Below are 15,055 nucleotides of genomic sequence, written 5' to 3'. Positions count from 1 at the left end.
ATGCCAACTCTCTTCCCCGATAAGGGGAGAACCCAAGACAGCTGGGTATCATCCCCGTGACATTCCTCTAGCCCTTTCGTTACTGGTTGTGAATTGACTGTCTGTCAAGCTAAGTGGGCTTAATTCAGTCTCCCCTAAGCTTTTAAGTTGTGGAAAGTGGGATAGAAAAGCAAAGTATTCACATCAGAAGAAAGCACAGCTTATTTTAAAAGGTACTAAAGTTTACGTCAATGTGTATGTCCGTGTATGCCAATCAACCAACATTATGGTTTTCCAATAGTAGTGTTAGGAACAGCTCTAGCTTTTCTGCCCACGTCTGTAGCTTCACTGACCTCCTCTTTATCCTCCAGCAGAGAGCCCTTAACTATAGACGGGCCAGTACTGAAAGGCTGCCCTGACCTCCAGGTATTGCCAAAAATACACATGGTTCATTCATTAGCATGACCTACCTTAAAGGACAAGATAAGGGCTTACGTAGTGTCCCCACAAAACCTCCCCACTGATGGAACTGGTAACATGAGAGACCTCCAGATCTGCTAACGTTTAACACGATTCCCGGCTGATGTCCATGTTTGAGCTGGGCTGTGCTCAGCGATGGTGCTGAACCAGCTTTGTCACCATTGTATTGCACCTCGCACCCTCTCTGATCCTTGGAAATTGTTCTTCTGGTGGGCAGGGGTAGCAGTGGGGGGAGCTTATTGCTTTTTAGTGTCAAAACACAGCTCTCGCTATTTTGTTCACTAGCCTAATGCCATCGACGTCATCCCTGATTAGCACTGGGGCAAACGAGAGCTGAATATGATCTAGAGTCCATGCCACGATGGCATTACTGTCTAAACGTGACCTAAAGAAAGATCCTCCTCTAACACGTCACCCCTCTGTTCTTAACCAAGAGGCTAGTGGATTTTCACCATTGGCTGAGGAAGGAGTCTCCTGCTATTAGAGTTTTGAGTGGTCTGATGGAGCCATCGCTTCACATCAGCAATTCCATCAGCTTCTGAATTTCTTCCTCTCCTCTCATCACAATTTCCTTTGGCTTGGGGGAGGCCTTGGACTCAGAGAGCCCGTATCTCTTTGGGCACTCCAATCCCACTTTCTCACCCAGCAGAATTAAAATCTGGACAGAATTCAGACTCTTGGGCTCTGCACCTGCAGCAGCCAAGTGAGCTAATTGTGACTGCTTTGCCCAGTGTGGGCTGTAAGCTAAAGTTAGAGGAAAGGGCAGTAAAACAAGTTGGCTCTGTTAGCCTGCAAGATACACTTCAGGCACCTTTCCTCCCTTTCTGTTTTTCCCACCAGGAGTAATGAACTAAAGGGAATGGAGCCACCCTGATTCTTCATGAGTTCTCCTTTTGGTTCATCCTGCAGACCACTGGAGTTGCACGTGTACCATGCAGGGGAGTCACCGCAGGTCTTTGCTTTGCTCTGGTGTGTGAAGGAAGTAGCTGCAGCTGGCCTACAGCTTTCAGCCCTATTGCTGGAGGTGCCAGCTGCCCGAAAGCACCACTGTGGCGGGCGTCTGCGTGGCCCTCATTTTTCAGCCTGGCTGAGGGAGGAGATCCTCGGAACTCCAATATGTTTGCTCTTTGATCATTTTGTAGAAGTCCATAAAGCCCCTTCATCCAAGGCTTTTCTGCTTTGCCACCCTTTTGGATAGTTATTGCCTTTAAGAATGCCAGTCACTTTAAAAGCGACGTGTGCAAATATTCACTGAGTACAGTAGGGTTCTTTTTTAGAATGGTCATTTTTTTTAAAGGATTGTTTGACCATGGAGTGGGGGGAGGGGATCCAGGATGGTTGTGGATTCTGTCCAGAGGAGGTGTTTGAGGTTTATTCTTGGGGATGGTGTGTTTCCTTATAGATGTTTTTGTTTGAATGTTTAGGGTCGTAAGGGTTTGGGCTCCATTTTCGTCTGGGCCTCAGGAAATGGTGGCAGAGAAGGCGATTACTGCTCTTGTGATGGCTACACCAACAGCATCTACACCATCTCCATCAGCAGCAGCACGGACAGTGGGCTCAAGCCCTGGTATTTAGAGGAATGTGCGTCTACTCTCGCCACAACCTACAGCAGCGGGGCATTTTATGAACAAAAAATTGTAAGTTGTATACCCGGCTCCAAGATGGTTAATTGAATTCTACCTATCTGCCATTTCACACTTCTCCTCCTAAAAACTGCCGGGAAATGTTATGTGGTTCTGTTGCTGTGTTTCACCCCAGAGGTGACTGCATTTCAGTGGGGGCGTGAAGTGATTCTAGTTTACAAAGCACTGTGAGATCCTGCGAGATGGAAGGTGTTCTATTCAAGTACGTCACTATTTGAAGTAAGTACTGAAGAAGTCCTTACTTCAGTAGACTTTCTCTTTGGGATTTACATTCGGTTTTGGTTTAGATTTTTTTAAAACTTTTTACCTGATCCTGCAAACATTCAGGCCTGTACTTCTCTCTGGAGTCAGTGGGGCTTCTTGTGCACTTAAAGTTGAGTATGTGCATGTTTGCAGGGTCAGGGCCTTAATTTTGTAACTGTAGGGCCAGATTCTGCTCTCATTTTCTCTGGATTTACACCAGTGAACTCCACTGATGTCAATAGAACAACATCAAGATATGTCTGATGTGCAAAGAGAATCGGGACCCTTTTATTTTTTTAATCTGAGTGAAAAGCAATAAAATGTTCCAAGCTTCCAAAAGTATAGGAATATGCAACTAGTGTCCTTTACTACCCTTTGAAATGAAAGCTTAGGATTCTTTTAGTTAAAGATCTGAGTTCCTATAATTTTAGCCTGAAATAGGCACTAGAGAGGAAACATGGTTAGGCCACTTTCCTAGGACTTGGGAGAGTTGTGTTCAAGTCCCTGATCTGCAATACACGGTTAAGCAAGTTACTTAGTCTCTCTGGGGCCCCACTTCCCTATCTGTAAAGAGGGAATAACAGCACTGCCCTACCTCAAAGGGATGTTGTGAGGATACATACATTAAAGATTGTGAGGTGCTGAGGTACTACAGGAATAAGGGCCAGATATGTACCACAATAGAGTTCTAGAAGTTTAAAGAAATGCATGTGCCCACATTTGTCAGCAGGTGTAAAAACTTAAGAGCTGTTTTATTTCCTCCCTCCCTTCCCACTCTCCCACCCCCGGAACTTCATTACGGGCAAAATTTGGATAGAATTCCTTCCCCTTAGCTACTACATGTATTACATGGAAACGGGGTGTGCGGTAATATCTGTGCTCCATGAGCAGGAATTTAATGCTGACTTAAAACAAAAAGTGTTCGTGTGTCTGGAGTGAAGAGAAGATCATTTTCAATCTTAAATGTGATTTTTAAAGCCTTACTAAAGTATGTTCTGTAAACGCTGTGAAATTAAAATGGCCATGCTATTTAAACAGAAAGCCCTCTATTATTTTGATAGAGGTGAAAGGCCTAGTTTTATAGTCGCAAATCTACGACTCTTGATTTGCATTATTTTCTGTTAGGAAGTGGGTCTGTATAAATTATGTGTGAACTTATTTTTACATTTATCTGTATAAGCAGAGTTTATGCTCTGCACTCTGCAAAACCAACAGGGGAAGTCAGGCAGAAGGGTTTATTCAGGTGATCATTTGATATATTTGTTCCTCTTCTGTTAGATCATGCTCTACTGGGACATGCTTTTGAGGCAGGGGTGGGCAAACTTTTTGGCCCAAGGGCCACATCCACGTGGCGAAACTATATGGAGGGCCGGGCAGGGAAGGCTGTGCCTCCCCAAACAGCCTCGCCCCCGCCCCCATCCACCCCTTCCACTTCCCACCCCCTGACTGCCCCCCTCAGAACCCCCGACCCATCCAACCCCCCCTGCTCCTTGTCTCCAGATTGCCCCGTTCCGGGACCCCCTGCCCCTAACCACCCCCCAAGACCCCACCCACTATCCAACCCCCGCTGCTCCCTGTCCCCTTGCCCCGACCCCTATCCACACCCCCGCCCCCTGACGGGCCCCCCAGGACTCCCATGCCTATCCAACCCCACCCCTCACTCCCCGCCCCCTTTCCATGCTGCTCAGAGCGGCAGGAGCTCGCAGCCACGCTGCTCGGCAGGAGTGGCGGGCCAGAGCGCTGGCAGCGTGGCAAGCTGAGGTTGCAGGGGAGGGGGTATCATGGGGGAAGGGCCGGGGGCTAGCCTCCCCAGCCAGGAGCTCAAGGGCCAGGCAGGGCAGTCCCGCGGGCCGGATGTAGTTTGCCCACCTCTGTTTTGAGGTCTCAAATTGTGCGCTGTGAGAAGCAGGAAGGTGTTGTAATTCAAAAGAGCAACTGGCTGAACCAGTGCATGTTGGAACATGATTTACAATGCAGTGTACAAGACTGGTGTTCAGTGAAGTTGCTTAGGCTCTGCAAGTATTGACTTGTATTTTTTCTTGATTAGTCACACTAATGTGTGAAAAAGGGCTCTTAGCTCTGACGAATACATTTGGCAACAACCCCATTGAATAAAAACCTGCCCTGTCCTCCTTCCTAATTTCTTCCCTTGATAACATCATAATAATGTTTCCTCAGAGAAATAGTGGAAAACCATCACTGAGTTTCAATGAACCATTCTGTGAACAGCTTGGGTATTTTTTCACAGCCTTTCAAGTTTGCCCATCAAAAAAATGTATGTAGTCTCTTAATAGCAAGATACTGGGCTATAATATTCTCTGTGCATAACCCAAAACTCAGGCAATTCCAATATTACCTGTCATCACCTCTCATCGCTAGAGCTAGTCCGGAATCATCCGTCAAAATGATGTTTCGATGGACATTGCAGTTGCTGCAAAATACAAATTTTCTGTGGGGCAAATTTCAATTTTTTTGATTTTTCCATTAGGAAAACCAAAACAAAATATTTGTTGAACAAGTTTCACATTAAGGTGCATAGTCTTATGGTGCTGGGTTTCCTTATAGGAGCTGTAGTTTGGGTGTCTGATGTTTCCATTCTCTCCTATGGTCCAGGCTCCCAGACTGGACTACATCTCCCATGCAGTGCAGTCTCCGTTCTGATTGAGCTGCCTGATGCATCATGGGTGTAGTCTGACCGGGGAGCCCAGCCCACAGGAGAAAAGGCATCATGTCCCTGAACTAAAACTACCAGAAGGCAATGCAGCACCACAGGGAGACGCAGTTTAATGCTGAACTGACTTGAAATGTTTCGTTTCAGGTCAGTCCAACCAACTGAAATGAAACTTTTCAATTTGGGAATATTGAAGTGTTTCATCCTGATGGGAAAATGCCAAAATAAAATGTTTTGCAGTTTCCAAATAGACATTTTTCAGAACTTTTTATTCCATGAGTATTTTCGGTGTTTCAACTTTTCCCTCCAGATTTGGGACGAAAGCAAAAATGTAGATGTATCAGGATTTCCCGTTTTTGACCTGCTCTACTCATCACCTTGCCAAGCTAATGAGCTAGTGAATTGGGTTGAGGATTTGCAGACCACTAGGACAAACTATCCTCAGGTGTTCAGAAGAGGTGGTTCCACTGAAAGGCAGGCTAGACACAGAACATCAAAACTGTGTTACACAGCGTTCTAGCCACAGCCTCCCCCTTAATCTAAAGGATCCTCATGCAGCAAAAAACCACTGCAATGGTTTGCAAATATGATTCCTATGGAGAGCAACCACTTCGGAAATTTGACACACATTTCTTCTGAAGAATAGATTGATATCAAAGTTTGCCACTTTTCATACTTCTGATATCTCTGCATGCTTTACAAAGCAGGGAGTTAGATAGTTCTGGGCAATGCAGCAAGTTTTACTTTCTACTATCAAACAGGTTGAGACACTGGGACTGCTTTGTGAAAATAGGGAATGTTGGCCAGGGCACCAGAGGTATTTTTTGCTTTAACTTTCACCTGGGCAGTCACATCATTGATGAGACAAGTCCCAAAAATCACGAGATTGGCTTTAAAATCATGGGATTTTTAACAGTGTGGGAACAGGTCTTGATTTAACTTCTCATCTGAAGACCAGCCCATCTAATGATGCAGCACTCTCCGAGGGATGTATTAGATTAATAGCTCAAGCCCTGATGCTGAACTTGAATCTTCTGGGCTAAAAGTAAAGGTGCTGCTAACTGAATGTTTGCAAGGATCAGCTTCTCTATGGGCCAGATCAGACGGCATGTTTGTAAGTGCTGCTGGTGACTCTCCTGCAGATTTGCCAGCCCTGTCACTCTGGCCAGCAGTCAAAGTGAGCTACTGTTCCCCTGGAGCCCAGTGGTGACTGAAAGGGAAAAGCTTGGGTTTATTATTGCAGTAACGGTGATGACAATGTCCCTCCTCACAACATGTCACCGGGCAGCGTGGATACTCATTTTCCATAGGCAGCTGTCTCCAAATTCATGATCCTTGACAAAAGTTTTTCCCCCTGTCTCAAATTACATTGTCATTGTACTGCCAAGTAGCTAAAGAAAAACTTAAGCTGGGAATGTCTAAAACACATTTGTTTATCATATGTCCATTTTCGCTGTACAGCTGTCTGGGGCCCTGATTCAAAAAAAGCATGCTTAAATCTTAAATGCCCTGTGCATATTGATATCAATGGGACTTGTGCACACGTTTAAAGTCTAAGTGCTGTCCCGAATTGGGGTGCTTTCCTGAAGTGGGGCCTTCATTTTGTCAGATTTTTCCAGCAAGCATTTTTCATGCTTCCCCTCATGCTCCCTCACTGTCCCAGAAGAAGCTCCTTGTATACATCCCCAGACACATCTCACAGTGCTCCTTCAAACCCTCCTTTGTGGTGATGCCTGTAGTGTGGCAGTCCCCCCACTCCGGCTCAGAAGGGGTTAAAAGCCAGCCCTTGGAGAGGGTGGGGGCTGAGAGAAAGGGCTGGGCTGATTGGGAAGGCAGCCACAGCTGGGGCCATGCCCCAATCAGGCCACAGCAGGCCCTATAAAAGGGCTGTGAGCCAGGAGCTCAGGTAGAGACTCTCTCTCCCTCTCTCCTGAGAGAGGAGGACCTGGCAGCTGAGCAGGGTACCTAGAGTAGAGCAAGGCTGGGGGGGGGGGAGGCCAGAGGAGCTCCAGCTTGGGAAACCCCCAGGCTGCAGGCCTCGCTAAAGGCCAGGAAAGTAGGGGATAGCCTGGGGTTAGGCAGAGGCAGCTGGTCCAACCCCCCTTGCTGTAGCTGCACAGCTACAGACTAGGGACCGAATGGCTAGGCAGCAGTTCTGCGGAAAAGGACCTAGGGGTGACAGTGGACGAGAAGTTGGATATGAGTCAGCAGTGTGCCCTTGTTGCCAAGAAGGCCAATGGCATTTTGGGATGTATAAGTAGGGGCATAGTGAGCAGATCGAGGGACGTGATCGTTCCCCTCTATTCGACATTGGTGAGGCCTCATCTGGAGTACTGTGTCCAGTTTTGGGCCCCACACTTCAAGAAGGATGTGGATAAATTGGAGAGAGTCCAGCGAAGGGCAACAAAAATGATTAGGGGTCTGGAACACATGAGTTATGAGGAGAGGCTGAGGGAGCTGGGATTGTTTAGCCTGCAGAAGAGAAGAATGAGGGGGGATTTGATAGCTGCTTTCAACTACCTGAAAGGGGGTTCCAAAGAGGATGGCTCTAGACTGTTCTCAATGGTAGCAGATGACAGAACGAGGAGTAATGGTCTCAAGTTGCAGGGGGGGGAGGTTTAGATTGGATATTAGGAAAAACTTTTTCACTAAGAGGGTGGTGAAACACTGGAATGCGTTACCTAGGGAGGTGGTAGAATCTCCTTCCTTAGAGGTTTTTAAGGTCAGGCTTGACAAAGCCCTGGCTGGGATGATTTAACTGGGAATTGGTCCTGCTTCAAGCAGGGGGTTGGACTAGATGACCTTCTGGGGTCCCTTCCAACCCTGATATTCTATGATTCTATGATGAGTGGTTTACAGACTGCAGTCTGCCCCAGTATGTGGGGCTAGATGGTGACTGACAGTAGCCACTGAGGCAAGGTGAGGATACAGGGTTGAGGGTTCTCCTGGAAGGGGAGGCCCAGAGTGTGGGGACACTGCCAGGGGATAGCACCCTGAGGTAAAGAGGGGCACCAGGGTCCGGGAGGGACATGGGGGCCAGCGGCAGGTGAGACACCAGCCTGCAGAGGGTGCTCTGGGCTGGAAGAGCTAGTTCCCAAGACGCCCAGCAGGAGGCGCCGATCCAGTGAGTTGCCGCTTCACTACAATGCCCACAAAAAACTTGACAGTGGGTAGGCAGTTAGTGTGCTGTGACTGCTGCTGCTTATACTGTTTATCACCTCATTGTTTGACTCCTAGGACTGGAAGGGACCTCAAGAGGTCACCTAGTCCAGTCGCCTGCACTCATGGCAGGACTAAGTAAGTTAGCTTGTGCTTCCACCTGTTGTCTCTCAGCTTCTTAAATTGTTAGTTCTTCTGTCTGTGACACGGACCTTGGACTGTTTTGTGATCAAATTGTATAGAAATCTGCTCATAGCACAATGACTAGCTGCAATAATTTTGTCATTAGGTTACCACGGATTTAAGACACGGTTGCACAGAAGGTCATACTGGAACCTCCGTGTCTGCACCCATTGTCACAGGCATCATTGCTTTGGCTTTAGAAGCAAAGTAAGTTAACTCTTGACTTCCTTGTTGGCCACTTTCTGTATTGAATGTTTATGTAATTGGAGCCAGAGAAAAATTTCAGGCTTTTTACTAGAGCTGGCTGAAATGGGAAAATGATTTCATGAAAAATTGTGAAATTGTTTCCATTTTGCTAGGTTTTATGTGGGTCCATTTTCTAATTTGCAGGAAAATTTCCTGCAATACTTTTAAATAACACTTTTACTGAACTAGTTCTTAGCACATTTCTTTTACCGAACCCCTGGCTTTCAATAAGACAACAGTTTTCAGTGAACGAAAATTTTTGATAACTATTTCAAAAATGGTTTCCATAAAAATTGTGGTTAAAAATGTTGCAGAAAGTTTCATGTGAAATGGAACATTTCTGTAATGGTGTCAGTTTTTCACAAAACATTTCATTTGGAGGTGGGGGGCGGGGGCGGTCACTTTTCAACCAAAGAAAAGGCTTTTAGTGTAAAACATTTTGACCGACTCTACCTTTTTAAAGAGCTATGGTTGGAAAACTGAAATCTCTCCCCAACCTCAGCCACTCCTTTCCATTTAAATCTCTTTTACTTTTCCCTCCATCCCCTCCTGCAATGTACAGATAAACTTCATGATGTAACCTGAAGATCACAAAACCCAGGTTGTAGCGGACCAGAATGGGGGAGTGTCATCCTGAGACCCCCTCACTGGGTGTGCCCTGCCACCAACCTCCCTTTTTATACCAGGGAGCTGTTGAATCCAACAGTTTCTGCTGTATCACATGACCGGAGAGGAGGGTCTGTGAAATAGCCAGGACTCAGACAGTGAAGGGTGGGTAGATCCAAATAAAGACTTAAAGTTCAGCAGTATCCAGTGCAGATCAGGAGCAATGTGCTCCCAGTGGGAAATACCATTTAGCAACTGGGAAAGCCTCATTCTGCACTAGATACACTTTCAGGATGGATGTGAGGTGCATTTGTTGGAAAAAGAAAAGGAGGACTTGTGGCACCTTAGAAACTAACAAATTTATTTGAGCGTAAGCTTTTGTGAGCTACAGCTCACTTCATTGGATGCCTCACGACAGCTTATGCTCAAATAAATTTGTTAGTCTCTAAGGTGCCACAAGTCCTCCTTTTCTTTTTGCGGATACAGACTAACACGGCTGCTACTCTGATTCCTTGGAAAGTGGCATTTAGCTCTTAATGCAGCTGCTACATACAAGGGACATTATCAGACCAATTCTCTGAGACTGTGCAGTTAAAGGACCTGATCCTGCTCCCACTGATGCATGGGGAAAAGCTCCTATTGAATTCAGTATTTTGGGATCAATCCCAAACAAAACACAGTAAGTTTTGAGTATAACACCAACAGACCCTGGTCATCTGGATTGAACCTGGGACCTCTGGAGCTTAGTACATGAGCCTCTGCTGTATGAGCTAAAACCACATGGCTGTTAGCTAAGGCTGTAGCAGACTCCTTAATCTCTAGGTGGTCTCAATTGCCACTAGGTGGGACAGAACACCACAGCCAGGAGGTGTGTGGGTTATATTAGCATTTTAAAAGGCGTCACTTTCCCTCTAAATGCAGCCTTGGCATCTATACATGTCTCAGGCCGTTGTTTTCTCTTTCCTATAACAAGCGTGTTTGATGCGTTTGATACAACTTATTAGTCTTAGGAAAAAAACAACAACCCAGGCTGCTGGCATCCATGCTGTGATTCCAGCTCCTGCAGCCATTAATCTATTGTAGGCAGCTGGGAGTCTACAGTCATAGAGACCCATAATTTCTTAGGTTGATGTGATGCAGTTCAGTGAAGGCACTAAAATGCTGGCATAGCTGACCACTTTTGTCCTTGTTCCCCTGCCCCCTGGCTTTAAGATACTTTGGCTCTATTTTAAATTGAGGAACCCATGACAGAGGAGCCCATTTTAGAGATGCCATTTTCATTCCAAATGAAGAGAGTTCGATGTAATTTTTGAATGGGTTTGCTGGTGAATAAAATTCAGCATTAAGTACCAGAGGATGGCACATAAGAGATGCAAGCACTCAGACGGTCCATTACAAGAAGAAATAAATTGAATTTCTTTTGTTAAATGCTGTGGATAGAATTATAAATCAAGCTCAATATGCTTAAGTAGCATCTGAAAGGGAAAAGCATGAAAAGTGTTCACAAAATATCTCTAATCAGTGATGCTTATAAAGAGTTAGACAGTGAGTGAAATTCACCCCAATTCACAGGGTCAGCACAATGCCTAAATACTATCTAAGTCTCATTTATAGCCTACTTTGATTGTTACCCTAAATGAGAAGCTCAGTTTATTTCCCACAGGATGTGATATTTATAGGAATGTAAAGTTTGCTATTGCAACTCAGACTATTGGCCCATCTGGTCAAGTAAACTGCTTGGAGCAGTGACCAATGCCTGCCATTTTGGAGGAAGATGGGGAAACCATACCCAAAATGTACACTATTCTGCACTGCAGAATTCCTTCCTGACTGCCATGTGGCAATCAGTTTATGTTCTGAAGCATGAGATTTCAATACACTTAGCCTGGAATGAATCACTGCAAATGTTGGCCATCAGATTACCCGTTCCATCCAGGTCCAGTATTTAGCCCTGCTTATCTGATCCCATTGCAGCTTTGCTAGAACTTAAATAACTTTTAATATCTATTCCAGTCTAGAGGGATGGAAAACAAAAGTTCCTTTAAATCTCTACACATAATGCTAACATTTAAATAACCAATTTGCACTGTATTTTAATTTAAATGGAAGGAAAACCCTCTTACATCTATCACTGAATGATGTTGTCTTTTCCTTTACCAGGAAAGGTGAGATGTAGCTGCTGCATTCTCCTCCATGCAGCCATGGGTTTGCACTACAGAACAGTCAAATCTGAATGTACCTGACAATGTTCAGCTGATTGAAAGTTACTACACAGGCCCTGAAGGCTTCCCTGTAATTTTTTTCTTTACATTGTTATTATTTTAGCCCCTCACTGACCTGGAGAGATGTTCAGCATCTGATTGTTAAAACATCCAGGCCACTACATCTGAAAGCAAATGACTGGAAAATAAATGGAGCAGGACGCAAAGGTGAGGCAGACAGTGTATGTGGACTGGATTGAGCATCATTTGCTGCAAATGGTATTCCCAGGAGACTTCTGCACCATTACTCAAAACAGAATTTGCACAGAATTAATGTTCTGTGCAGAATTTCCTTTTTCCCCACAGAATGGGTGCTGCAGAGCTGCTGTCTGCCACTAGGGGCTGCTGGACCCAGCAGAGCCCAGCTCCCCAGCTTGCAAATAGAAGACACTGCTGGGGGGAAAAGGGACAGAGCTAGAGATCCAGTTCCTGGCACACCCTGAAGGAAGCTGTGAAATCATGCAGCTGGGCTTGCGGGAGAGGAGTTGCTGGTGTCTGGGCTCATGGGTGCTCCATGGCTGGGCTCTGGGGAGAGAGGGCGTGGGTGTCCGGCCCCATGGCTGGGCTCTGGCAAGGAGGAGGCAGAGAAACAGGAACTGAGTTGTCGAAGGGGTTTCTTTAACTCTCTTGTCCTCAGGGAATCTTTTTTTGTTGTCTGTATTGTTAGACATAGTTGCTGACAAGTATTTTGAAATAAACTACCAAAATAATTGAAACTGGTGTAATTATATAGCATTATTTTGACAAATAACATTTGCAGAATTTTAAAATATTGTGTGCAGACTTTTGAATTTTTTGGTGCAGAATTCCCCCAGGAGTAAAGTGGATAGGGAGAAAGCAGTGCAGAAATCTATGTATGGAGAATAAGGTGCATAGCAGTGTCATTTATGTCACTGTCAGTGCACTCTCAGTAGAAATCTTTGGGATAACCTAGTGTTGTTCATACTTTACCCTCTTAAGGCGTTGTGGGGCACGGCTCTATCAAATGGAAAATCAATTTTGGGTATGTGTGTGACACACACTAACAAGAACATAGTGACCTCAGAAACACTGTATATATGTATAGTACACACTGAGAGGTATTGCAGTTCTCCTCTGCTCTCAAAATACTGGTGTAATTCCAGTTAATGCCAGTGGGAGTCTAAAGCACATCAGGAAAGGATTTGGTGCTGTTTCTAAAATAGCCATGTCAACTAATGATGGAAAATGTATCTAGCACACTTACAGTCCTCTGAGTTTCATTACTCACTCAGGATAATGGCTGTAGCATAATCCATGGCTTCATGACACGGGCATAGTATGATTAACTGTAGCCACCTCTAAGAGGGAGGATTAGAGTTGGATCCAATCTACATTCTGTCCAACTTCAACAACGACTTTTTCTTAAAACTCTGCAGTGTAGGAGGTGAGTGGAATTGTTGTTGAACCTGGCCCAGAGAAAAGCAGGGTGAAGTCTGCTGCTTAACCTCTCAGTAGTACGACTCATAGACACGGTACCTAGAATGGGACTGTTCTTTGTGCTGGTAATTTGTGTTTGCTGCTGCCACTTCACTTCATGCTGAGATTCTTTATGTATGAAAGGATTTTAGGAGCCTTCTTAGAGTGTAATCTCCTGATGGTTGGTTCTACACCTTTCACCACAGGCCCTGATTCTGACTGGCACCTCCTGAGAGCTTCCACAGTTCTAAATAAATAATAATAGTTGGAACCCACTGAAGTGCACTGAGCATCTCTTACTTAGCGCTAGCCAAAAGCAGCAAAAGATTTCTTGCAACAAAAACCCTGTGAATTCACTTTTGCAAAGGTACCATAAAGGCCAGCAATGTTTGAATACAGAAGTTTTTTACTTGGAAGAATGTTCCCATAAAAAATAGACCTCACAAGTGCCAGTACAAATCAATATTCACCAGAGTGTTTGCATTGGAAGGGCTCCCTCCGCCATTTTGAGCAGCTGGCTTTGTTGTTCTCACCACTGGTTGGCAGGACAATTGTCAATGTTAGTGGATATTTTGCAGTTTGATAATCTCTGAAAAAGCTTGTTTATCAACGGATATTCCTGGGCTGTACCACTTGAGCATCTGCTGGCTTTTGTGTCAAACAGTGGCTGGTGTGTGCTGTGGGATGCGAAATAAAGTGAAAATACAGTTTGGAGAATGAATATCTCTCAGTAGACCATCGTGCCAACTCAGTCCAAAAACTTGATACCTTCAGCTTTTGCCTGGTCAAATAGGGCGTCACAGCTGAAAACAAAGATTAAAAGAAAACTCTGTCTAGGCCCTTATTAAATGTTGTGCTGTAGAACCACTGAAGAAAGACCATTTGGAAGGAGGGTTGAGCAGGTGAGGCGTCTGACAGCATTCGATTCACGGATCTGCCACCGTTTAGGTGTGTAACTTGCAGCCAATCGCTTAATTTCCTTGTGCCTGGGGTTATTAGTATTTCCCTACCTCACAGAGGTGTAGTGGGGATCAAGACAGACATTCATTAATGTTTGAGATACACAGCCACCACAGTGACAGGTACTTTATAAATACCTGGATAGATTTTTGTAGTGACCTCCACCACTAGATATATCTGTTTCCTCTGGTGTAACAAGATCATGGGAAAGCCTGTAGTACCAGGCCCCTAGTGCCCACATTAAGAAAAGGAGGACTTGTGGCACCTTAGAGACTAACCAATTTATTTGAGCATAAACTTTCGTGAGCTACAGCTCACTTCATCGGATGCATACTGTGGAAAGTGTAGAAGATCTTTTTATACACACAAAGCATGAAAAAATACCTCTTTCCCCCCCACCCCACTCTCCTGCTGGTAATAGCTTATCTAAAGTGATCACTCTCCTTACAATGTGTATGATGATCAAGGTGGGCCATTTCCAGCACAAATCCAGGGTTTAACAAGAACGTCGGGGGGGGGGGGGGGGCAGGGGTAGGAAAAAACAAGGGGAAATAGGTTACCTTGCATAATGACTTAGTCATTCCCAGTCTCTGTTCAAGCCTAAGTTAATTGTATCCAATTTGCAAATGAATTCCAATTCAGCAGTCTCTTGCTGAAGTCTGGATTTGAAGTTTTTTTGTTGTAATATCGCAACTTTCATGTCTGTAATCGCGTGACCAGAGAGATTAAAGTGTTCTCCGACTGGTTTGTGAATGTTATAATTCTTGACATCTGATTTGTGTCCATTTATTCTTTTATGTAGAGACTGTCCAGTTTGACCAATGTACATGGTAGAGGGGCATTGCTGGCACATGATGGCATATATCACATTGGTGGATGTGCACGTGAACAAGCCTCTGATAGTGTGGCTGATGTTATTAGGCCCTGTGATGGTGTCCCCTGAATAGATATATGGGCACAGTTGGCAACGGGCTTTGTTGCAAGGATAGCTTCCTGGGTTAGTGGTTCTGTTGTGTGGTATGTGGTTATTGGTGAGTATTTGCTTCAGGTTGGGGGGCTGTCTGTGGACAAGGACTGGCTGTCTCCCAAGATTTGTGAGAGTGTTGGGTCATCCTTCAGGATAGGTTGTAGATCCTTAATAATGCATTGGAGGGGTTTTAGTTGGGGGCTGAAGGTGACGGCTAGTG

General features: G+C 45.1%; 1 protein-coding gene across 1 annotated transcript in view; it reads left to right on the top strand.

The window, feature by feature from the left end:
- The window catches only part of PCSK6 (proprotein convertase subtilisin/kexin type 6), a 119,566-nt gene that overhangs the window by 64,292 nt on the left and 40,219 nt on the right, over window positions 1-15,055 (top strand). The window contains exons 8-10 of the mRNA XM_048867611.2: window positions 1,884-2,096; window positions 8,465-8,565; window positions 11,536-11,639. Coding sequence (XP_048723568.2) covers window positions 1,884-2,096; window positions 8,465-8,565; window positions 11,536-11,639 — 418 coding nt within the window. The remainder of the gene's footprint in view (window positions 1-1,883; window positions 2,097-8,464; window positions 8,566-11,535; window positions 11,640-15,055) is intronic.

This window comes from Caretta caretta, chromosome 10 (genome assembly GCF_965140235.1).
Source record: "Caretta caretta isolate rCarCar2 chromosome 10, rCarCar1.hap1, whole genome shotgun sequence".
Classification (NCBI taxonomy): Eukaryota; Metazoa; Chordata; order Testudines; family Cheloniidae; genus Caretta; species Caretta caretta.
The sequence above is the reverse complement of the archived record's forward strand: the minus strand, read 5'-3'. Positions and strand labels throughout refer to the sequence as shown.